Raw genomic sequence first — 25,915 nt, forward strand, 5'->3', positions numbered from 1 at the left:
ACGAGTACGAGAATCGCAGTCACACAGCCCTCCCACGATCACAGGATGTGTCACTAGCCCCTCAATGCCACGACCAGGCCAGCCCAAATGTTCTCACATTAACAATTTCTTACATTTCTCACAATGCTGGGGGTGGGATGCTGGGCAGGAGCAGGGCATGCTGCCAGCTCTCCTAAAACAGGAGGCCCTGAGTCCCTGCTCACCAGCTGCACGCCTTGAGGCGTATCATGCTCTGAAACTGTCCCCAATGAAGGGCCGGGTATCCCCCTGCTGGGGGTGAAGGGGGGAAGGCAGGCAAGTTTGGCAGGTTCTGGGTCTTGTGCAGGTCACACACAGGGAGGATCATGTTGGACAAGATGGCAGCAGTTGCAAGGGAGCCGCAGGACTTGTACCTGCCAGCAGTGGCCTCGCCAGATTGCCTTTCTGGTCTTGTCTGTGCAGTAAAACTTCTTGGGCCTCAGCCCTGCTTAGAACTAGCCAGATGTGCCAACCCCAGCTCCCTGCAGCCTAGCAAGTTTCTGACTGCCCCCAGGTACCCAAGCATGCCCCACAGCTGACTCTGAATCTAAGCTCCTTCCCCCTGAGCTTGTTCAAGAAGTCCCTGCACTCCCTTTCACCCAAACCACCTCATTCCCTTGCCTGCTCTTTCTCTCCCTTTTTTCTGAGTTTTGCTTTTTTATTTGTTTTTCCTCTTAATGTCTTACCTTTTTTTCTTTTTTTTTTTTTTTTTTTTTTTTTTTTTTTTTTTTTTTTTTTTTTTTTTTCTCCCCTGACCCTTTCTTCAGCTTGCAGGAGCTTTTCAGCTCAGGACATTGGGAAGTAGAACAGGCAGCACAGCAGTGACCCTGGGAACCAGCATGGACCCCTGCAGTGGACACTTGAGTGCAGTCACACCCCGCTTTAGACTGACGCAGCTTTCCTCATGCACTCCAGGCTTCTGCCAGCTCCCAGGAGGAAAGCTGTCAAAAGATTAACTAGCTAAGTATCTCACTGGCAAGTGAATATATTGGGTTTTTTCTTTCTACAAATTCCTCAACTTTGTTTTGATTGTGGACTGTGGAGAATATGCACGCTGATACAGCTGTAATAGCATACCCTCCTAGGGTGGAAAAACATAATTTTGCCACCAGGCCCTATTCTGGCTATGAAAACTAAATAAAGGATTCTGGCAAAAACATGTGCTGGAAGAACCACATCTCTGCTAGGATTTTTGCCAATACAGAAATGTGTTTCATTCTGTTTTGCTCCCTACCCCTGAATTTCCCACCTGCTGTCTACATTCTTGGCTGACAGAACACCAGGACAAGGATCTATAGTTTTGATCTAATGCAAGAGAAACATCATTGGGTTTTGTTTTTCAAATCCTTGCAGACCACTGCTGAGCACACTGAGAGCATCCAAGGCTGCTGTAGGCCAAGGGAAGACCTCAGAGGGGTTTTGTGAACCTCCCTGTGGGCCTGGAGGTTAGGCACTGAGCCTGAACCCACTCCCACCCCTCCAATCGAAGGAAGTCTCCTCTCCCTGGGGAACTGCATGATGACAGATGTGGATCCCACAGAAATGAGAAATGCAAAAACCTTGGAGTATAAGAGGAAGGATATTCTGTCTGCATGCAGACACAAACCTCAGCGGGAGCAAGGGCATGGAGCTGAGACTATATAGATACTATAGCAGAGTATCTATATACTATATATATACCACAGCAGGGTTCAGAGGTTCAGACCTGGGTTCACCTCCTTCTGTGACTAATTAATATAAATTGCTCTCTCTCTCTCTCTCTCTCTCTCTCTATATATATATATATATATACACACACCCCCACATTTTATAACTAGCTACTAATACTGCAGGTTTTCCTAAGGCAGCCCTTCTGTGTCCCCCTACAGCCCAAGTAGCTATGCTGAGACCCTCTACCACAGCTGGGCCCATGGTTTCTCCTGCAGACAACACTCTCCTCACTTTGTACACTCTGGGGAGATCCTTCCCCACCCCAGTACTGCTTTCTTTATTATCTCTGCCTAGCTGTGGTTTATAAGTTGTTTACATATTTTCTAGGAACAGATAAAGATCACAGTTACCCAGAATGCAAAAACAGAGACAGCTTGAAATGTGGTTAGATTCTGCCCTACTTTCATTGAGTTGAGAGCAAGACCCTGCCAAGGTGCTCAGGGGAGACAAGAGAAAAACTCATTGCAGCAAACCACCCCCTCCCCCAGGCTAAGAAACAAACCTAATGCATCCCCCTCCAAACCTGCTGCATCTGTTCAAACCACATTGCCTCTCCTCCTGGTTTGCCTGGGACTTGCAGGTGACCAGGGCATGGACCCATGGAACCTGGGAGAGATGCTGTCCTGCCCTGCAACACTTGACACATGTACAGGCACAGGCACGTCCCCAAGCTGAGAGAGGTACAAGGGGTTCACTAAATCAGGGCCATGAGGATGGCAATGCAGGGTGTGCTGCAGATTAAGAACAATATGTGTCGGTAGAGTTTTTACCATCCACATGCTCACCGACAGCTTTTCCCCATAACAAGTTGCTCCTAAGCTGGGGGAGTTGCAGAAGTGGAAGTCCTGCCCTGGGACTTCCCTCCTGTGAAAAATCCCCTCCCTGGGAAGTCCACACTGGGTTTCAGAGCTGCTGTGTGGCTGTGCCTCCAAGGTGAGCTGGCTGCCTTGCACTGTCAGACTCCTCTTTACAGCAGTATTTCCAGGGATCTGCAGCGATCTGGGAAGGTTTACTGCTGAATAAATGTCAGGGGTTTTTTTCCTTCTCTTGAGTGGTGCCAGCCCACAGGACCAACCTGCAGACAGTGATGTGTGTTTCCTGCACCCATTTTGCCTGTGGTCTGATTCTGATAACCCTGGGCTTTTCTCACAAGCACAAGAGGGGTTCAGAGGAGACGGGACTTGGGCAGGGGAGAACATACAGATACATACCTCCAGCTCTATGACTTTCTCCAAAGCAGAGAATCTTTACTGAGTGATTCCACTTATATTCCAGGTGGAATATATGGAGCAATACACAGACAAGCCACTTGCAGACACTAATATTTTAATTTCAAGGATATTACTTAACCCTGCTTGGAAGGGCTTGTATCAAGGCAAAGATCAAAGCAGCACAGGGTATTTTTGCTGGTGCTCTCATTAGAGGTAGCAACAGTGAGGTGTTTCAGGAGAAGGCCATAAAGAAATGCTGAAGTAAGTTTCATCTGAAAGATAATATAGTCCAAGATCATTATGATATTTAGTAACTCCATTTACAGGAGCTGACTTGAACAGCCTTGGAAGAAAGAATCAAAAAATGCCAGCAAACACATTAGGATCTCCCGCAAGTTTTTTCATCCTATTGAAAAGCTCTGTTAGAAAGAATTATGAGGATGGTAATAATAAGGCACTATAATTATACCTGATCTTTCTATAATCTCTCTCTCTGCAGAGTTTGGGAGCACTTTACTGCTATTATTGGGTTTGAACAGTCCCATCTGGATAACATACGACTGATTTTTTTACATGGCTTATTTTAGGTATCTCAGCACGTACATTAGAGTTGTCTTCGTATCTGGTTGATTCCCTGCACAGTCTGGAAGAGCAGGAAAAGATCTGCAGTTCATGTTCTTCACCATCCCATTCTCCCACCCCAATGCCTTGGAGAGCTCCTTACAGAAGACCAAAGATGGAAGTTACCATCAGTCCTTCCTAACTCAGTACTGCAGAATGTACAACTGTAGCACTGAAGCACTTAGAACATGGAGGCTAGATGCTACCAAGAATGCCTGGATTTGCACCTGTGTTATCTCTAGGCTTGAGATTCCATGGATTCCAAAACAACTCAAGATGAACTGAAACTCCAGCAGCAAGGACCTGGCAAATACCTCGTGCTCTATGATCAAAATAGCTGCTACCCAAACTTTTTAAACAAATGGATGAACTGTGTGCTTCCAGCAGACACAGAACCAGGGAAAGCATGAAGGATGCTCGTGTCTTTCCATATTTAGCATTCCTTGCTGTAGCAATGTACAGCTGGTCTGCAGCTGGTCTGCTCATAACAGATCCAACTGAACTGATCTGGCTTGTTCAAGAAGTCCGTAGGGGAACAAAGACCACTACCCTCATATTCCTCCTTGCAACACTATCTCAGTTACAGAGATGCTGGTGAGCTCTGGCTGCAACTCCCATTCACCATGTCATTAAAATGAGCAACCATCTATGTCATGAACCTTGATGTCCCCTTGCAGGAGCTTTTGAGTGGGGAAGCTGGGCACTTGCTATTTCACTCTGACAAGGCCAGGACAAATGAGACAACTGAAAATAATTCAGCCCATACTTAAAAACCCTATATAAAAATAAGATTAAAAAATATTAAAAGTACAATACAAACCCCATGGTTTACATGACTTGAACAGTTTTCAGGCTGAAATTCACAGCAATTTGTCACTAGTTTGCAGTTCAGGGAGGGAATGGCCCTTTCAGACTGAATGACCACAAAACAAGCACAAGTTGCCTGATCCTTTTGTTCCTCTCACCACTTTTTAGGGATTTTTTTCTCCTGTGAAATGAAAAGGGGTCTTCTCCTGCATCCCTTACACATCTTATCTGGCTTCATTCACAAGGACAGATGAGGTTTCCAATGTCTGCCCATCCCCAAGGCTGTGGGACATCTTGTGGAGGAGTTTAAGAGGACCTATTAGCCCTGTCTAGTTTTCCCATACCTAATTTTTTGAGTATTATATCCAGTCTCCTCACTTTCATTCTCTTAGATTCTTCAGAGCCATCTCTGTCAACTTGTTTACTTCTAGTTTATTTTTGAAAGACAAACCCCCAATGGACATAAGCTCTCAACTCCCTTGTGAAAATGCTGTCTTCTCTATAAGTGCTTTTTTTGTGATCCTCTCCAATCCCTTAGGCTATTGTTTACAACCTGGAAGGCATCTGCACTTGGGCTAATCATGACTAATGCCAGCAATTCCCCCAGAATGATTTGTTGCACAAGCCAGTTGGGAGCACGGTTTGTTTTGATTACATTTAGTGTGGAAAACCCACATTTTGCTCACATCAGCCTGACAAAACAGGGAGGCCTAATCCAAAATCTTCAGAGAGGAAAAATAATGTGGTCATTGATTTCAGTGGCATGGGACCAGCTCAAAGACTGAGACCTCTGATGGCAGGAGTAATGTCCTGGGAAAGCAGGTAGCCCCGGAGGCAAAAATATTTAAAAGTGTATGCATGTCATTTGCTCTGGGATGGATGAACCTAGGAGCCTGCCAGTGCTTTGCTTCTCAAAGCTCTGCAGCTCCTTTCTGACATGCAGGCTGGGGGCCCCCAGATCTGCCCTAACCAGCCATTACCTGAGGGCCTCCCCCAGTGCCCTCAGCTGACAATTCAGGCTCCTTCACTCATTCTGAATGATGGCGATGTTTTTATCCTCAGCCTGTGCTGACACGTGCCTCCAGGCATCAGATGGATGTCCCAGTTTTTCTGCTTGTGAAAGCTGGGAAGAAGCACCTGAGGGCTGCTCCCTTTGGGGCTGCAATTGCACTACGGGGGTGGGTGTACAGATCTGCCAGGTGCAGATCCCTCTGTCTCAAGAGGCACAGTTCTGGGAGCTCAGCACAGCTGTCCCTCACTGAGCCACCAGCTCAGCTGGCCTGGCTGCCCTCTATGCTGCTGAGCCTCAGGCTGAGCCTAGGTGGGCTTGTTCCCACACTCTTGCCATAGCAGAGATCTGCCCTACAAGGCACAGAACTCAAAGCTCCACCTGGATCCTGCCTCTCCCCTATTTCCCAACTCTGCTCTTTCTCCTGTTATAAACATGAAATGATTAATTCATGTTCTCGTGGTAAATTGGAAAATTATAAAACTGCATAAAGTCATATCAGGTAACAGTTTATGTTTTAAGAGATTTTGCAGCAGATGGTGAAACTGTCCACCCTGAAACAGCAGGCGCCTCCATTCAGAAAAGAACAAAAGACTTTTCCAGGAGAGCCTGCAGCCTTCTCAAGTACCAGGGAGGGGACCTGTCAGATAAGCTGGCACCAGCAACTCACACCTCGGGTGCCACCTTCACAGACCATCAAGCAACATCATCGATATCTCGATCATTCATCAACTATAAGGACCTATAGAAATTGGACATTAACATTTGAACTAAGAAAAGAACTCTTTTCTGCTCGACTGGGGAAACTCCTGAATTTGTATAGCTGGTCGGGAAACAATGGGAAATACGGGGAAATATTGCCAGGGGCAGAATAAAGTGTATAAAAACCAAGCCCTGAACCGGGCAAATTTGTGAACCGTTGGGGGAGATAGCAGGCTGCCAGACCCTGTATCTCACGGTTCACCCTTGGCATTTCCCGGGAAAACTGTCAAGTTTCTCTGCTGTTGGTGGGTTATCGAAATTCCGTGATTTGATCTGTTATTAATAAACCAAATTATTATTTTAATTGGAATATCGTTTCGGCATTTATAACACTCCTCCATAGGTGCTCCATAAATCACCATTCATCTCTTTTTGTACCCACACAGAGGTTAGCCTCACTGGTGGCCTGTGGCAGAGATTTCCACAGCTCAAGCTACTATATGTCACATGAAGAAATGTCTCCTTGTGAATCTTGAACTTGAGTATTTGATCAGATGTCTCCCTGGATTTTAAGAAAACACACGGTCACCTACTCCATGGCATTTAGGCTTTACAGACCCCTGCTGCAGACCTTAGCTATCTCTTTTGTGGCTGAAGAGTCCTACTATCGAGCCAGCCCTTGAACGGGAAACGTTTGGAAGTACTTTGCTTTGCCTGAATCAAAACCTCAGCTCTGCCAGCCCCAGCTGAGATCAGAAGGCAGCAGGCGCCTGCAAGATCCAGGGAGCTCTGCAAGGAGGCAGTGGGAGTTTCAGAGCGACTGTCACATCTCCCTCTCCCGCTGACACCTGCTTTCTCTTTGAAGGCTGCCCTCAGTAGCCCAGCCTTTGCACCAGGGAATGGCACGTGGCAGGCAGAAAGCTCCAGTGAATGCAGTTTTAACTGTACAGATGCCAAACATCTAAGCAACTGGGGCAAAATGAACTGAATCAGACAAAGCCATCACATTCCCCTAACCAAGGTGTGTTAAAATTAAGGGGTTTAGCACACTTAAAGACTAATGACACAAATACACATTTTCAGAGGGACATCAGGGTAAAGGTCAAAACTGAGATCCAGGCTTTATTTTGAAGCTTGACTACCTAAGAAGAGTTAATTTCCCAAGCACTGAGGATGACCAAATGTTAATACATTTTTTTTAAGTGTTTTTGCACAAACTTGTGCCTTTGGGTGATTCCTGATCCCTAACGACATACAGACCCTCATATCAGAGGTAATCAAGTATTACAAGAGCTGATGACTGTGGGGCCCCTCCTGAGCACACACATGGGTACATATGGAAGCTATTAGCAAGCTCCAGGGAAGAATTTTGGGAAATTAACTGTTGGGGCCCCAGAGCACTAGCAACAGACAGCTAGTTGGGAGCAGACAAAAAGCAGGTTCCTGCTGGATGCCTGCAGCATACTGGGACTGAAATCCAGGTCCTTCACAGCATGGTAGAGGAAGCCCCTCTTGCAAACACTAAACTCCAACTTCTCCTGTTAGGAAGAACACTTGAAAAAAACCATCTGCAAAGCCTGTGTAAGTTTCCTTGACAAACTGAAATGAGTCAGCTGGAGAAATGTATAACATAACATATAAAAATGCAAACCATTTTCTTCTATTCCCCAAATCGTGCTCAAGAGGTTGTGAGGAAGTTTGCAATTTCTTTTGAAGTCCCCTTAGGAGCCTCCAAAAGAAACATTTGGATATAGACCATCAGAAGCTATTCCTACGTGACAGAGGCAGTTCAGAGGCAGGGTTATTAATGTGAATATCTCCCACTCTAATGAAAGCAGCAGGATAGTGTTACCCCATGGAAGTAAATTCTTACAGTTTTGCTTTGTATATATTTTTTCTCAAGAGCTGAAAGAAAAAGGTTTCTCTTCCAACATCCAAGCAGAGCATGAAGTACTCTAACGCTTGCCTCAACCAATGCATTTTTCACTTTCCTATTCTTTCTACACTGATTTCCTTTCTTGCACCAATCCTGATCTGCAGAGTGACCTCTTCTTGGGAATAAAGAGGATACTCACACATGATGTGCTTTCAACTTCCACAATATAACAATGCTTGGCAATAATTCACTGCTTTTCATTCACAGATCTCAAATTAATTTGCTACAGCCCTGCATGGAATTGTAAGACTGAGATAAGTGCTTGCTGTGCAGTTAAAAAAAAAAAAAAAGGAACAAAATGAAGTATACTTTATTAAAATCCAAACTATTTCTTTCTCCTGTGGCACGATTTTCCTAAACCACAATTCAGGCCACAAGTAAGCCACTTCTGCAGCCCCTAGCTGTATAACCCAAGATGCTCATTTGCGGCCAAACAGTTCACAGCCAGGTCAGAGCCGTTAGAAAGCTCTTCCCTCAGTGAAGTATAACCGTGCCCAGAAAACAGAAGCTTTCCTGTGCTTGGTTCTAAACATGGAAGAAATTATACTGCTCCTCCACCCCCTTGCTTTCTGAAGGAAAGGCAGGAAGGCAGCCAAGACATCTCAGCAGACACCCTCAAGAAAGAAAAGGATCAAGGGCTGGACATGATGCCTGAGCCAGCAGATCCAGTCCCGCTCCTCCATGGCAGAGAAGGAGGGCAACTGTGTGGCTGACCCTACTGAGGCAAAGGCTTCACTCAAGAGCCTGGGAATGGTCCCAGAGGTGCCCTGAGCCACCTGAGATGCTGGCAGCAAGCAACGCTATGGCCACATGTCAGCCACCCCAGGGCACACAAACCCTGCAGAAATGAAAAATCCCAGATCCTACTTTTGCACTGGGCTGAGAGAGACAGTAGTTGCAGGGCCACCAAGCTGCCTCTGGTCTCCCTGCAGCTGGAAGGAGCAGGCAGTAAGGACAAGATCCCCATTTCCCTGACACTTATCTACCTTGGTTCATAAGCCAATGCCTTGAGATAGGCAGCCAAGCACCTCATCGCCAGCAGAGCAACAGAGACCTCCAGAGAATAATTCAGAGTGTCTAAATTAGGCTCTTGTGATGAACCACAGCCTGTATCTCTCTCTATGCTGACCACACACTTTAGTTTCTCAGATAAAACAGCTGAACACAATAGAGCAAATTCAGTGTACTCTCTTCCCCTGTTCAGCTTTTTTCTTCCATACAGGTTTGAAGAGGAAAGTCAGCATGAGCAAAGCAGGCTGCCTGCCCAGCTATGAATGTTCAGCAGCATATAAAATGGTTTGGTTCAAATTTTAGAGTATCTGAATTTCTTCTTTCATATAGCTATTTTCAATTATTTATTTTGAAGACATCATACAGACTATCCCTGAAATGAACCATGACCCTATTTAAGCCAACTCTGTTCCTCCCATTTGAAATCATACTCATCAGTTCAAGTTCACTGATGCTGTGCCCTGTTTTAAGATCTTGAATTACTCTTTTTTTTTTCAAACACTCAGTACAAATTTTAAGATACTAAAAAAACTTTCTAAAACTGTAGGGCTGAGATTTTCAGAAGTATTCTCTGTTTAGAAAATTCTTCAATTAATTACACTACAAGATGAATTTTAATGTTCACAGCTAGGACCACTCATTTATGCTCTGCTTTTGTTCTTTATGAAAAATTTACTTGTTCAGTTTCAGTTTGATTGCCAAGCCTGGGCACTAAACTAACTGGGCTTCCAACATTACAAGGGAATGAAGTTATCGCCATGTATTCACTGACTTTTAAAAATCAATATAAAATTTTTATTTAAATTTAGAAGTTTTATATAAAAAATTCCTTGCCCCTTTAGAAGCAAAACCAAAATATCTTCTGACGCTCAACAGATGGCAGCAGCACACTAACAGATGAGCTTAAGACAGGGTACAGGACCCCATCTCTTCACACCCTCCCAGGGCAGATACAACTCTCCAGACCAGGGTTATCTCTGTAGGAGTCATGCCCTTAAGTACAGCATAACCCATCTTCACTCTCAAAAATCCAACAGAATAAAGCAATGAAAAAGCCAGTGAAGCTGCATGTATTGTATACAGCTGCAATGGTTTCACTTGGTGGAAACACCAGCCTCTGAAGTAACAGGCATCACATTCATGCTGCAAGGAGTGAAACATGCTCTTGCTCCACCACAGCTTCATGGGTCTGCACAAGGGTCATGCCCATCGATGTCCAAGCTGCACTGCTGTGGAACCGGACTCAGCTGCACTCCACAAGGGCAGATCTGAGGCAGAAATGAGCTCAAGCATTTTGGGGTAGAAGAGAACACAGGGCTGACCTGGGAGGACAGGCAACTCACCTTTTTCTGAAGCTTTTAAGTTATAAATGAAGCAAAGAGCAAGACTTGGTGGCAGTGGAAAAGTGCTCTTCAGGTCTGGCTTTACCCCAAGCATGTCTGGGGAAAGTCAGATTCACTGTGCATCTATGAGAACACACCTGTCACAGCCACTGGGCTCAAGCTCTGCTCCCTCTGCCCTCCCCCTTCCTCTCCCAGCAGCCAGTCCAGCCTCACTGGTGTGGCACACATCCCACCAGCAGAGCCATAAAAGAGACATCTCCCTTCATCTCCCATATGCATGACATCATCTCCCAGCCCAGGACAGAGCAGGGCTGGGGCCAATGCTCTGCTCTGATCCTCCCCTTCTGTCCAGGGGTGAGAACATCTCTTCCCTCAAACACATCTCCAGGGAGCCCCCCAGCCTTGCTCTGTCCTCCATCATGGCACCAGCAGGGAGGCTCCGGCAGCACAATTCTTGCAGCGTAGGTACTGCCCGGCGGCTCCGGCACAAGGGCTCAGAGAAGACCAAGGGAGTTCCTCCCATCTCATCAAAGTGCAAGGGGTTGTTCTGGGTCCCTGCCACCACCAGCTCCAGCAGCCGGACCACGCAGTCTGAGAACCAGTTCTTGAGGCGGAAATAGCCCTCCTGGAAAGAGATTCGAAGGCTGACAGGTCCCATGGGCATCCGCACACTCAGGCTGAACAAGCAGTTCCCCTGCGAGCTGTCCCGCACCAAATAGGTGCCTACAGGCTCCCGCTGGAGCTTGGCATGAGCTTCCCCCACAGACAAGGGGCCCCAGTAGAAGTCACTGGCCTGGAGGATATTGAGTGATCGCTCCAGGACTTCCCACTCGCAGCTGCGAAACATCCGGAAACGATCAGACAAGCCGGGTGGTGTGGGGTTGGGGAGAACGCTTTGATGCTGTCTTTGCAGATGAGAAACAGTGGTGTGTGTGTTTTGCAGATCATCTGGCCTCCCTCTGATCATCTCTCAAAGAGCCCATGAATCCTGGAATGATGCTGCCTTTTCCATGCTTCCTCCTTTGCATCCAGCCTGTAGGACAGAAGGAGAATGAGGCAAACCCAACACTTTCTTCAACCCGGGCAAGACACTTCCCAAGGGAGAAAGACCAGCAAGAGTACCAAAGAGGGTACTAAGGATCTATTGCATGTCACCAACCCCCAGCTGTGGGGACAACTATATGTGCAGAAAGGGCTCCAGCTGAGTCCCCACCAGGACAAGGTGACACTTTACAGAGCTCTGCATCCATTGGGTTTCTGTGATTCACAGCCAGGGGCTCCTGCACACCCTCCAGCAGGCTGGTTTAAACCCAGCAGATCTTAGCATTTCAAGATTTCCCTCTGCTAGATGTTTGAGACTCTTCAGAATGGCCTTGTGATTGGAAAGGTGAAATGACACTAGAAATCAAAAGAGAAGTATTTCCTAAAGCAGGAAAGTATCATTTACTTTGCCATTCAGTAAAAGGTAGAAAGGTTTCCTCACACTTCTCCAACCCTTTCTTCAACAAAAAGACTGACAGGAAGACTTAGGAAAAAGCAGAAGACAGGTATGAGCCATTCTCACCAAATCCCAGGAACCACTCCCTTATCCCAAGACATGCATGTTTCACTATGTCACGAGAAAGCAAAGGTCTCAGATCAAGACCCCTTCAAGAAATGTTACATCAACTTCAAGGCTGAGACTGAATGAATTCACTTAACACTGGTATCAGACACTGCTGAGGCCCTTCCAGACTCTTAACTTCTGTTTCTTCCAGAAGGACAACTCCCCCTGCCTGCAGACAATGCTGCCCTCTCCCAGTCACCATCCTCTATTGTACTGTCATGACGCTACTCATGTCCTGCACCTTGTGTTATCACCAGGCTGTTTTCAGAAATGCAAATTCCTGAACCCAGTGTTGCCATCAGCCATCCAAGTCACTTCAATTATATTAAAAATTACATATTCTAAATGTGTGTGTCTGTATTGCCACAAACAAAAAAACCACAGCCCCAAGCCAGAGGTTCATTCTGGTGAGAAGGTGAGCTGTACCACTTCCCCAGGACTGACAAGTTACTAGCTCGCCGCCAAATGCTGCCCTCACTCCCTTGACGTACTCCATTAACCCAGTCATACTCACTCACAGCACAGCCATGCTTGGAGCAGAACAGAGTGCTGGCACAGCCTGTAGCAAGCAAGAGACACATTTCATCTCCAGCAATCCACCCCCACCATAGACTTGCCAGAGCATCAGGGCTCGTACCAGGCAGGAAGCCCCCCAGGGAATGTGCAGGGACCTATGTTGGGCTTGCTCTGCAGGGAGAGCTTTACTTTAAGCTTAGCTCCTTGCAAGGTTCCCCTGTCTCACACCCTTTGCCAGGTATTCAAAAGCTTCACATTCCTTTTGGTGCTGGTGCCAGCTGGGTGCACATTCTGTGCCCTGGGAGAGGACTTGCATCTTTCCTTCACACAGACACCGTAGTTAGGGAGTGCAGGCATGTGCCTGGCAATGCCTTACCACAGACATCTTTTCTAGTCTAACACCTCTCTCAATACTTAACAGTAATACCAGTAATGTAGCTGCCAGGCACGTTTCATATATGGAGCCATAAGCGTCCTTTCCAAGAGCAGCCTAGAAAGCTCATCCAGCTTATAGCCCTGTGATTTGCAAGTCCACAAGCTGCTAATGTCCCTGGTACTGTTCTGAATGCTGTTGATACTGCCCTCTAGGTAGTTTCATAGTAGGAGGGAAATTCCATGCTTAGAGAAAGGTGAGAGGGGTAAGAAGGAGTTAATCAAATTGGGGTTTTCTTTTCCATAATTTAAAAAAAGAAAGAAAGAAAGCCAGCAGTTGAAAGCTGCTCAGACCATTCAGCAAGTCAAAATAAATCTTAGGTGAAGGTGATTTAGTGAGCAGGATGCAAACAAACGGTCACCACTACAGCAATAAGGACCATCTACCACCACCGAAACCTCAGCACAGAAGGCACCACAAGGAGTTGCAGCATCTCTGTCCCTCTCCTTCTTCTCCCTGCTGGGTGAGGAAAGTATAGGACCCTCTGACATTAGCTCATACAGAGAACAAAGGTTATCTGCCAGATGCCTCCATAGCTGTGGCTGTAGCTTCGAAAGGAGTAATAAAAGAACCTTCCTAAACAGCAACTTTGCTTGGGTCCAAATAGAAATTTTGCCAATTTCACGGGTCAAGGTTGGAAATTTAATTCAAGCATGGAAACGGAAGCAGGCAGCTCTCTTTCATTTCCAGGCTAGTTTCAAAAATAACAACAAATATATAATTTAAGGCTGCAGATGCTATTTGACAGAAAGAAAACCCCAAACTGGTTTGTCCCTGTTTTCAAGCTTGAGTCATTCACCCAAGTCCTTTAAGAAAAATCCACTACTACTAGAAATCTGACTAAGAACTAAGACTGTCATAATTTCAAATTCAAAGTAAATGCTAAAATAGCAGCTTGAAAATTGGTTTGAAATCTACATATAGTTCAGAGCCTCAGATGGGGGGAATTTGTTTAGTTGCAGTGACCCATTTCCAAGAGGTAAGTGCCTGGCCTGCAGCACAGCATTAGTTACAGTAATATTAGCCTTAGAAGTGCTTCCTGATACTACCTTTAAGATTCACTTCGAATGAGTCAACAGGTCCTAGGTGTACATGGCCTCCCACATCAAGGAGGATGTGCACACCCAGGATTAGGAATAAACAAAGCCAGGGGTGTAATAAAAAACATATGCATAATTAGTTCTGCTGACTTGTCACGCCACAGTTTGCTTTCCATCTTCTCCCCTTCAAAGAAACTCAAAAAACCCCAACACCCAAACATGTTATCTCCCCACTGCAAGTCAGAATAATGACTGCAGCCAAAGCAACACACCCTAAAAAACTGGTGTCCTGCCAATTAAAAGGCTGCCTAAGCTTCCCCAGACTTTCTGATTTACTGCAAGTTCAAGAGCTTTTCAAAATAAGTGCTCTTGACACAGGGCATTCTGCTTTGCTCCTCACTCACGACCCAGGCAAGGCAGTGTATTTTATACAAAGAGACAATTCCAGTAAACCAGGAGACTGTACGCGGTGTGTGGTGTCAGCCAATCCAACCCTGTGGCTTGACAAATCTGGCACGTTCAACATCAGCCTCAAGTACTCAGTTATGATGCATCCTTGCACTCTTCTTCCAGGATACTTGAAAATGCTTACCTCTTTGTCTTTGCCACTCATAGGGATGAGTTTCTGGATGTCAGGACTGGAAGTCATCCACATTCAAAAGCTCTGATGCAGCACTTCCTAGTTTTTGAATAGCTTTACTTAGGAGCAAATCTATCCTTTGAAAAGAAAGAGACATCCATCAAGCAGGTGACTAAGCCCATTAGTTTGCTGTAATGTGGATCTAAAATACAACAAATCTGGAGACAGGTTGTTTTTCTCTATCTTTGATCTGTGTTACTGTAGAAACACGTATAAAACACTTCAGATAGCAACAGAGATAGCAGATTATTGCTGTTGTTATTATTATTGCTACTTGCAAAGCCATGAGCTGATTAGGTCCAGGCAGCTCACAGGTGGCCCAAGGACAAATGGAAAGACTTTAAAGTTGCCATCATCTCCCAGAAGCAGGAACCATAAAACGCAAATGTTGCGAGATGATGACAACAGGAGTAAACCTTAGGATTCAGAACAACAACGTCCCAACTTGTGCTGAATATAAAGCTCAACATTTAGAGTATCTTATTTGACACCACGCAGGTATCCATTCACTGCTGAGTTATCCTAATTGTGACCCAATCTGTTCTGGCTCACACTTTTCTGCCTTGCTACCCCAGCTCCCAAGGCTTTTCCTTCTCACCTTGCAGATGGAAAAGTAAACCCACTGACCTGGTGGAGCAGCATACCACCACGTATGCGACCACATGTCTGTCAGTGGATCCATTAGCAAGCTGAAAAAACAAACCCAGCTTTCTGCATGCCTTTCAGAGGCAGTCCCTGCAGAGCTTCACTTGTACCCATGTAACATCACTTCTCTGCATCCTCCCCAGCCCAGTCCAAACTGGGCACACACCCCACAAGCTACACTGACTTGCAGCTAGCAAAATTGGAGGTCGATCTCATTATTACACTTTCCCATTACCTCTCCATTTGGCTTTGACATCTCCTAGATATCAACCCTGCAGTTCCCAGAGCAGTTAGATGGAGGCTGGGATAATTAGGAAAAGCTCTTCCTAAGGTATCCTGCAAGCCCTTGTGACAGCATCCCCACTCCAAGCAGCAGAGCCTGAGCAGCATCCCTACTCCAAACAACAGAGCCTGAGCAGACATCTCTTGTTTGCATGTCTGCAACACACAGAAATGGCTGTATACTGATTTGTGGCTCAGAAGACTGTTTCAAAGGTAAGCTTGAGCAAAGGACTGAAAGAATCTCCCTGCTAAGAGCCAAGCATACAACACTAGGTTTTAATGGTAGGACAGCCGGGTTCCCAGGCCTCCACTGCCTGCCACACACCGGCACTGGTTTGAATCGCGCCGTCACTGCCACAGTGCAGGGTCACACCAAAGCCCTTTGCCATGAGCACCCTGCAACAGCCAAGATGACCAGGGCTGATGCAGAAAGGGATTACGGAGGGGGAAGGGAAAGGAGATGAACATACAGACCTCCCAAAGAGAACAGAGGTAGCTGTGGCTAGAGGAGGATGTGGCCCAACTCAGCCAAGAGGACAAATGTTAATCACAGCCAATTTCTCCAGCAGAAAGCAGGCCTCAGACACATGGCAGTTCCTTCTACCTTTTATGCCATGGCAGTTTGATGTGAGGCTGCCATTATGTCTGACACATGAGAGAATATGTGGGAAAAAACCCAAACCATGCCACATATACACCAAACCAATACTGCATTTCTCTACACAACCAGCATCCAAGGATGCAATATTTAATAAAATAAGCTGAGGCAGCACACACACTGTTGGCAGTTCCTACTTCACACAGTAGAGACACAGTGAAGGAAGATCCTGCATGCAGGCTTTGGGAATCAGCAGCTGGACACCTTGCAAGAAGACCTGTCCTATCAAACACCTCCCAACATTTCGGGTCTGGAGAACATACTTCAATACACACAAATAACTTTGCATGGATCTGATATTAATATTTGGTACTTCTTAACATAGTTTTCTATGACATATGTTTTCTGAATTAATACAGCACTTTGCTGATAGAGGCTAAAATGTTTTTACTCCAAGAAAACCAGTAAGACAGTATGATGTGTGCCAAATACTCTCCAAGGCAGGGAAGTCTGCAAGCACTTTGGTTTCTCCATGAAAAACTCAACAAGGTGGCAGTTTAAAGGAAAAACTAAATGTCTTTACTGGGCTAATTGAAGGAGCTGGAAGAAAGACATCCATTTTTAGGGTCCCCTCCTCAAACCTTTCAAATACTACACACGTTCAGAAATACTTTCAAATAAAAGAGTCTATTCCTCATCAAAATAGCCCAGTGTGAAACTGTAATCCTGCCATTTTGGTATAACAGAGAAGCCTCATCACTTCTCTGAACTCAGAGGCTGCTCTGCAGTAGCCACAAGCAACTACAGCTTATTCCACAGCAAGTAAAACTACCAAAACTACCATGTGACTTCTGCCAAAGACATCTTCTACTGGAGACTGAATTATTTCTGCCTTCTCCTTTAACTGGGGAAACAAGAAGGAAAAAAAAAATCAGGAGGAATTAGTACTAAGTTCCAAAGCTGCAGCTGAGCCTATCCTGCTATGGCTTAAGCAAAGAGTTGTTGCTTGCCTCTGGCCAACAGCATTTTTGGTAAGTGAGGGAAGCCCAGTCGCATTGCTCCTGACCTTTGCAGTTTCACAGTGAGCAGCCATTCCTGTGAATGTCAGTGCTGCACAGCTACACAAAACCTCAGCCCTGTGTACTTGGCCAGGGAACACAGAGTCTGTGCTGCTGTCTTGCTGTCCCTCCCTCCACACCACATACCGGCTCAGGAAGCAGCCCTCTGGAAAGGTGGCTGAAGCTCAGTTTGAGGGCAGAAACAAGGAGATGGGGGAGAGGGCACATGAAGGAAGAAGAAGCCAAGATAACAGCAGTCCCTTATGTCTCCCTACTTGAAATGCTCTGTCTAGTCTCCCTGATGAGAGGGGGATCAGTGGGAAGGGGGTAGAGATGCCCAGGGCTGCATCCAACCCATCATGGCTCCTCAGCACTACCAGCTCCCCCCACCCCCAGAACAGGAGCACAGGTACATTTCCTCTGCCTTTCTCTACTAAACTGATTTTGTTCCAGAACGCTGTTTGAGGAAATGAGTAAATCCTGAGACCAAAGGCCATCAGTCGTCCCTGTGATGACCATGGCTTTTTGTCAAAAGGATCACATTGAGCTGGAAAGAAACTCAAAGAAGCAGCTAACTCCAAGAAATGAGCAGTGTCTGCAGCTAAAACTGGTTCAGTATCCTTACCAGAACTATGCTGCAAGAGGAGTCCCAGATGATTAACCAACACAAGCACAGGAGGACAAGGGAAACACACTGCCCTGATTCTTCGGAAGGACTAGCTTCAAAAGATGTGAGGGGCCATAACACAGTACCAGTTACTGTGCCTTCAAAGGAAAGGGCGAGGGTCAGAAAGCACAGATGCACCACAACACTAAGTTTTATAGTGGAGGATTTCCAACACACAAAATAAAGAAACTAGTCCTGAGAGTCAAAAGTAAAAAGAATTAAAAAAAAATCATGAAAGGTTATGTAGGAAATCTTAAGTGACAGAGTGTGCAGACTTCCCACAAATGATGACAGAGATGCTGCCTGGCTAAGAGGACAGGCTTGGGGGACAACACAGGTCACAGTGCAGGTATTAGCTATAGGTGCAACAGTTTGCAAGGGCTTCTGCTGTGGATCAGAGATATCAAACACACACACACTACAAAACCAAAGTCCCTATTCAAATCTCTCTACAACCTCAAAAATCTTTCAGAAAATGAAAAAATAATCCTGGAGGAGCCAATATAAAGGAATATAAATTATTGACGGTAGGGAACAAATTTATATGAGGATGGCTGTCATGAAACTGGGACAGTAGGTGGCCAAGATAAATGAAACAAAACCCAGAAAACATATGGCATTTTCAGTTTATCAGAAACAGAAAACCTCTGGGGGAACAATTTAGTTGAGTGCGATACCAGCTAGTGGGGACAGGGATACTGCAGAAAAGTTACACAAGCAAGCAGGTATTTTTTTTTTCTTGCACAGGATGTTGAGGAGATTTCCCAGTATTTAATGCTGATTACCCTGAAAGGAAAAAAGAGGGTGTTCAATCAGAAAAGATGGGGGAAGGTGACATAAAAGCAGAAAGCCAGCTGGGCATGGTGGACTATACCCAGAGATTCTGAATTGGAAATGGATGGTTGATACACAAAGAGAGATGTTCTCTCAATCAAATCAACTGCACTAGCAATTGCCAGAGGGCTGCAAGTATTGGAAGGAACTCTTTTTGACATGTGCTGCTAAGGCAGGAGCAGCACAAGGCTACCTGGTGTGGGGGAGAGCCAACCCCCAGCCAGAGCTCCCCATCAGGCAGGTGGCACCTGAAGAAGCAAGAGATGACAGGACACGCTTTATGCTTTCCCCAAGCAAGTCAGAAAGTGAGATACAGAAGCTAAAGAGCCAGCAGCATGCCAGGACCTGTACAGCAGATGGGCAGAAGATGTGGAGCAGCCATGCCACAGGGTGAATGGGAGGTGAAAGAGGGATGACCAGAGGAAACCAAGGCATTTCAGCCCCTACACATCTGGTCACCTCCCTTCCACCCTACCATCCATTGCATCTTCCCCATGGTTCGACTCAGCCCACTTTGCAGAGGATCCCACCTCCTCAACAGGCTGGTGGCTACAAGCAGCCCAAAGGCTCTTCCATCTCTCATGCAAGAAGCTCCCTCCCCCTGACTGTGCAAACTCAGATGCTGATCCAGGTCTTTTCCTAGAATTGTCTTTCCCTGTCTTCAAGCTGTTATTACCCACAACACCTCAAACCTCCGAGGCCTAACCTTGCCCCCTAGCAGGCAGCTTACACCCTCATGTTACTTAAATCTAGGCAGCCAACTCAAAACATAGCAAGCCCTCTCCATTGTCTTCCAAGGGTAAACAGTGACAAAATCACTCTCTGCAGGACAGAGAAGTCAGAGGTCATTCAAAATTCATCAGCAGGAAAGCAGGAGGAGGTCAGGCAAGACTGTCCTGACACATGCAAATGCACACAGACTTGTAGGAAAACCAGCTGGGTCTGTATTTTCAAGAGCAATAAATTAAGTGATGCAGCTGGCCAATGAGCCAAGTAACAGTGCTTATGGTTCATTAAGGAAAGCTCCAGCTCCGAATGCAAACGCAGTCACTTAAAAACCAAGAAGCAAGCAGGAGTGGGAGGGTGCAAAAGGGATGGGTGGGAACATAACAGTAATGTCACCACCTGAGAGAATACAGTCAGTTCTAGTCACCTGAAATAAAAACACAGAGCTGAAACGAAGAGAATAGGCCTAAAGATAGGTAATAAGAAGCAACACATAACTGTACAGAGAGAGACTGGAGAAATTTCATGCTCAGTTTAGAGAGCATAGATATAGATATAGATATAGATATAGATATAGATATAGATATAGATATAGATATAGATATAGATATAGATATAGATATAGATATAGATATAGATATAGATATAGATATAGATATAGATATAGATATAGATATAGATATAGATACATACACACAAGAGAATGCCAGAGAAAGATACAATACAATCAGGACATTCTTTTTGTATTCTTTCAGAAAACCAGATGAGAGAAAGTTCAAAGGTGACAAAGATTGAAAAATAACTAATTTTAAAACTCACAAAAGGAAAAATTCCAATCATATAGACTGGGGAAAGAGAGAGCTGATCTGATGAATCTCATTTCTCTCTCAAATGTCTTTGCTTTGGTTCTGTGCTGCACCCACTATGTCATGCTTTAGCAGACCTTAGGTACAGGAATCCAGCAACAAAGGGCTGGGTTTTTTAGCAATACCTTTTAAAGACACCTCTTAACCATTCAAACCTGACATTACACTAAGGGAAGCCCAGCAGAACGCATAAATGCCCTTTGTGCAAAACTGAAATAGTAAACAAGGGTATAAGAAGTCAATATGAGCAATCAACTATGGACCTGTTGCAGAGTTAAAACAGTTCTGTCCATGTTTTCCTTCTCTGGGTATGCTGACTTGAATATCAGCATGCACCCTACACAAACAGCAGATTTCAGTGTTTACTGATAAAGCAGTAAATGTTTCTCAAGCTCCAACTTCCCTCCTTTCACACCACAAAATCTCACAAAAAAACAAGGAAGAACTAAAATATGGATAAAGAACAACACTGCTGGTCTATCAAAAAGCATACCAACAAACCATTCTTGCACAAACTTCTGCTCATCACCACTAGTGTGTGAACTGAGGCAAACTTATGCTGAACCCCCTTAGCTTCAGCAGGATGTGCAGAAGCCCAGCTACACAGTTCAGATTGCAGATCTCTGGCATTTTCCAACTGCTAATAGCCACACTCATTTTCTAAGCTTTAGCCTAAGTTTCCAAATAAACTTTGCTACTGAGGAAGTATGAAAGTAGATCCAAACTGTTTCTGAACTGCAGAATCACATACACACAAAAAATTTCCTTGCTGCACAAGTCACAATCTGAAGTCAAAATTTTTCTTCAGCATTTGCAGGGAATGAGGGGAAGGACAAAATCCGTCTGCAACAAATGCAACTGAATGCTGCCAGCTTAACCCAATTTTGCCAGCCACTGCTCCAGTATAAAGCTAAAGGAGCCCATCTGCAAACTTAATAGTAGCACTATTTGATTCTTCCCCTCAGCCTTCACGTGTCTGCAAACAAGCAGAAGCACACAAAGTGCAGGAGGAGCAGGAAGGGAGAAGGCAGAGAGAATGTGCATTACCAAAATACCTTGAGAGCGGTTCTTGGAAATGTGCAGCCTGCAAGCCTGTATCAGACACTCATTTCCTGTGAAGTGCACACAGGCCTTTTCATTTCTCCACTGAACAGGATGAAAATAAGGGGCAGCTCTGAAGTCTCCAAAGACAACACAAACCAGCATTTAGCTGGTTTCTACTAAACTAAATTCTACTAAAATTGAATTTACATTTTTACACTAAATAACTATTTTTACATTAAATAACTATTGAACAGAAGCATTGATTTCCAGAAGTATTAAAAGTAAGATTTTCTACACCTCTCACTTCTAGATCTTAACTTGAAACCTTGCAATTGGTGAGGGGCGAGGGGGAAGAAAAATTCCACTCATCATTTTGATCACCCACTAACACAAAGTCGCCAAATCCTGCTACACCAAATAGCACCGTGCCTTTTTTTTTTTTTTTTTTTTTTTTTTTTTTTTTTTTTTTTTTTAAGGTTGAGGCTAATTTCAGCAAAATGGTTACCTAATAAACACCTTACTGAGGCTGAAGGATGCAGGATATGCACAAATGCAAACCTGAGAGGATGAAAGATGTTAAGCTGCTATCATACTTGCCTTCTTACTGCCCTCTACTTACATGTAATCAAGGATCTAAATAATGTAGCATTACATTGCGTTATTTTAAGTAAATATGCCTCCTAATGACATACATGCTTAACACCTTTACTCTCTAAAAAGATATCATCCCTGTAGGGGCTTACTCAGCTCTCGCACTATCCCATCCACATTTTAAATTACAGAGGTGCATGTGCCTTCCTCTCCCATCTTGTGAGCTTTTGGCAAGCACCACTAGGCTGAGGTCTGCAGCAGCCTGGAATAACAGCTCAGGAACACAACACCTCCCCACAGCTTTTATTAATCTAACCACAGTATCAACCTGACCCAAATGATGTCATATTTAAGAATTGGCACTATCTCTTTATTGCTGACCAAACCAAGGCTGCAGAAATCAGGACAGAGAAGCCTGTGGGTGGCAAGGGGAGAGAGAGGTGGCAAGAAGCTGAAGGGAAAGACTAGGAAAAAAGTGCAAAACATTCCCAGTGGGGACAGAGAAAAAGAGAAACAAGGGAAAAAACCACAGCTCTAAAGCACATCTCCTTTGTTTTTCAGCAATGCAACTGCAGTATTAGTGACAGCAATTAAGAATTTACACCACCCAACCCCAGCTCTGTCCTTGCACAAAGCGACCACCAACTTCACAGAAATCACAGCTGGAGTGAGGAGGGTACGAGGCACTGGCTGCTTGTTTGAAGCTGTCATCTGGAAGCCGAAGTTGGCCCTCTCTGCGCAGGTACAGTGGAGACAGAGACACATACCTGGGAGGATATGAAGAAGCTCAGCCTCTCCCCAGTGCTCCTCTATGCCCATTTTTGGGGACCCTAGCACAGTCTACCTGTGCCTTCCAACACAATCTTACAGAAAACACCTGTGTTGCCACTCAACCTCACTACATTTAAGTAAGTAATGAGCAAGCCAGGTTATTAAAGGACATACAGAACATTAATTAACAAGGAGCACAGAAATAACAAAAGCCCAGATCACAATTTAACTCAGGAAAACATGGGAACCTGTGTGGGAGGTTGGCATCCCAGAAATCCTGTGGGTATGTGACCAAGAGCCTTCCCCTCTGGAGGGAACAAGAACCCATACTTCAACAACTATGTTTTAAATCACATACCCAGCAGAATCACTCATGAATATAGAAACAATGCCTGGCTTCATCTGCAGCAACTAGCCACATTTTGTCGTGCTTTATTCAACATTATGTGATAATACAGTCTTAGTCTCACAAAGGTCTGTGCATGTACATGATTTTAAAGCACATGATCATTGCTCTGCTGTGACTGAATCGGCCATTTGACATTCACATAGCATCTGAATTTCAGTTGCAATTGTTTGGAGAACGAAGATATACTTGCATACCTTCTTAAGGACACAGTCGGTAGATTTCTTATTCCACCCCATTCTACACAGTTGAGTGTGGTCAGTATGTGACTGGGTTTTTTATTTAAATTCTCTGAGAGCTGCAAGGACTAGAACTAGTAAATGGCACTGTCTGGACCACACAGTCCTAAATAGCAGCTTGCTAACAATACTCTTTACCCTCAACTTTCCAGAACAATGGTCAAGCCACATCCCCCTTCTTCACCATGCAGAAGAAAAAAGCCAGGGATATTAACTTAACATTCTTGAGTTCCTCTCAGCTACCTCTGGGATTCATCCAGATCCTGTTTCCAAACTTCTACTAAGCAAGAAGCAATATACACTTAAACTAAATTTTTTAAAAAGGAAAAAAAATAAACTTAAGACTAGCATGAGGTTTTAGGTGGTAACCATTCCAAAATTTTCAGTAACAGTGCGTGAATTTGTGGGAAAAAGTGAGTAGTGGATCCTGCATGGCTGTGAGCACCATGACTCAGACTGCATAAAGAAGGAGGATTTAGCGATAACCTTTGTAATGAGGCTTTTCATGGCCACGCAACACTGATCTGAGAAACGGCAGGTGTGAGGCTGCATTCTGTCTGTGCCAGGTCTGGAGGATGGCGAGTTTCTCCACCTTTCAAGGCAACCCCAAACGGTTCACAGTCACCCCACTTCCCTGTTAACGCCTTCACTTTTCCCAGCTAAGACTAAGTGTAATACTCTGAGCACCGCTTCTCCAGTGCTTTATGTGAAAGAAGTGGTGTGAAGACCAAGTTACCGGGACCTGTGCGGCTGCCTCCCTTCAGACCCACCTAAGACATTACATAATTTGCAGGTTTCACTTTAAAAGCAGCATGTCACTGCCCTCACGCTTTTAAGAACACCTTAACAGCAGGACAGTCCCCATGGAGCCTCTCAGGGGGCAACTCTCAACACCCTGCCGCCAACCCAATACAGCACATGGTTCCTTTCAAGGCCAGCAGTGAGATGCCAGCACCCCAAATCTCCCCTGACTCCTCGGGAAAAGCCCTTCAAGCCCCAATACGCTCCTTCTTCCCAGCTAACAACGGCCCCAACCCCCCCAAGAGCCAAATCAGCGGGGACTGCACCCCCTCGCAAGCCAAGGGGGGATCGGAGCAGACGGACAGATAGATTCCTCGCAGCCGGCCGCCCCTCCGCCGCACCCCCCCCCTAAAAAAAAAAAGGCCATTTTCAGTTAACGCAGCACAACTTACTCTCGGCATCTCCGGGGCCACGGGCGGGCGGCGCTGCCTCCGGTGCGAGCGAGCGCTCAGTGCCGGGGCGACAGCGGAGCTGCTCTCCCGCCCCGAAGCCAAACGGAGGCGGCCCCGCTCCCTGCCGCGCTCAGCATTCTCCCCCCAGCCCCTTCGGTCACAAAGGGGCCGGTACGCGACTTACAGGGGGCGGCGCGGCTTCGGCTGCGGGGAGCGGAGGAGCACAGAAGGGAGGGGAGGGGTAGGAGGCGAGGAAACCCCCAAAATGTTTCTTTTCCGAGGAAGGAGCCACGGGGGAGGGGAAGGGGAGGGGTTTCTCCCTCTTTCACCACCCCGTCTTTCCACGGAGTGGCTCTTGCAAGAGGAAAAAAAAAAAAGTAAAGAAGAAAAAAGTTTGGGTTTTTTTTTTAAAGAAAACCTGGACGGATAGAGAGGGAAGGGAAAAAAAACCCCAAACAATCAAACAAAACAAACAAACAAACAAAAAAACCACACAACAAAAAAACAACAAAAACGAAGCTGTGAAAGGCCCTCCACCGCAGACTGGCAGAGGAACTCCACCGGGACTGCACCGCATAATTCCCCAGCCCCGGGACGCGCCGGAGCCACGTGTCGCCCCGGGGAGGCGGTGGCCCGTCCGGGGTTCTGCCCCGCTTCCCAGCCACCATCAATTGCCCTGCAGCGTAGGGTTGAGGCATCGGTACTCGCAAGGACCGGGGAAGGGGCAATGTCCAGGTCCGAGGGGCTGGTGCAGAGGGCTCTTTACACCAGCGGAAAACAGACCTTCCCTGCCAGAGTTCTCCCACCTCCTCTCGGGCACTGCAGGAGCTCTTAGGACACCGGGCACCCTGGAAGCACAGCGTGTGTGGCAGGGTAATGCACACTTAAGGAGCGTGCCCCAAAATGCACGCTGTTGCCTTAGTGAGTCAAATTAAAATACTGGAAATCATGTAAAAAATTACAAATGCAGAGAAACGTTATGATGTGAAATATAAATAGCGCACCGCATTGTGCATATTGTAAGCGTTTTGCTACTCAGAGAGAACAGATATAATAGAAGAAAAGATAAACTTTGGAATTCAGTACAAACCTCACAGTTTAAAGGCCTAGCCTGTAACGAAGCTATGATTTGATCATGTCATCAGAGCTCTCACTCACCTACATACTTTCTCTAGGTGCTGCACGCATTCCCTATTGTGTGCATACCGGGTGAATTACCCTGTTGAAAAAGCTCTATACAAACCCAGACGTGCTCTGACTGCTCTGTACCAGCCTAGTGATGCAAAGCAGCTGTAATTCCAGCTTGAGCAGCAGACTAAAAGCTTTACAGCTGCTTGGCATTGCTAGAGAGCATAAAGCAGTCAGAACACACTGCTGAATCTGATCCTCAGC

General features: G+C 45.7%; 1 protein-coding gene across 5 annotated transcripts; it reads right to left on the reverse strand.

Annotated features, from left to right (window-relative positions):
- Nucleotides 1-9,797: 9,797 nt before the first annotated feature.
- On the reverse strand, nt 9,798-25,876 carry LOC134549939 (suppressor of cytokine signaling 1-like). Of its 5 annotated transcripts, none has more exons than XM_063396083.1 (3): nt 24,708-25,372; nt 14,556-14,680; nt 9,798-11,401 (listed from the first exon to the last, which is right to left on the reverse strand). In XM_063396083.1, exon 3 carries the CDS (start codon nt 11,333-11,335, stop codon nt 10,652-10,654), a length of 684 nt encoding a protein of 227 aa, XP_063252153.1. In that variant the 5' UTR covers nt 11,336-11,401; nt 14,556-14,680; nt 24,708-25,372; the 3' UTR covers nt 9,798-10,651. The 5 variants fall into 5 exon arrangements, 4 of the variants coding, with proteins under 4 accessions (XP_063252153.1, XP_063252152.1, XP_063252151.1 ...); XM_063396082.1 differs by having other exon boundaries at nt 14,556-14,675; nt 24,524-25,372; XM_063396081.1 differs by having other exon boundaries at nt 24,524-25,372.
- Between the last annotated feature and the right edge of the window lie 39 nt (nt 25,877-25,915).

Source organism: Prinia subflava, chromosome 4 (genome assembly GCF_021018805.1).
Source record: "Prinia subflava isolate CZ2003 ecotype Zambia chromosome 4, Cam_Psub_1.2, whole genome shotgun sequence".
NCBI classification, from domain to species: domain Eukaryota; kingdom Metazoa; phylum Chordata; class Aves; order Passeriformes; family Cisticolidae; genus Prinia; species Prinia subflava.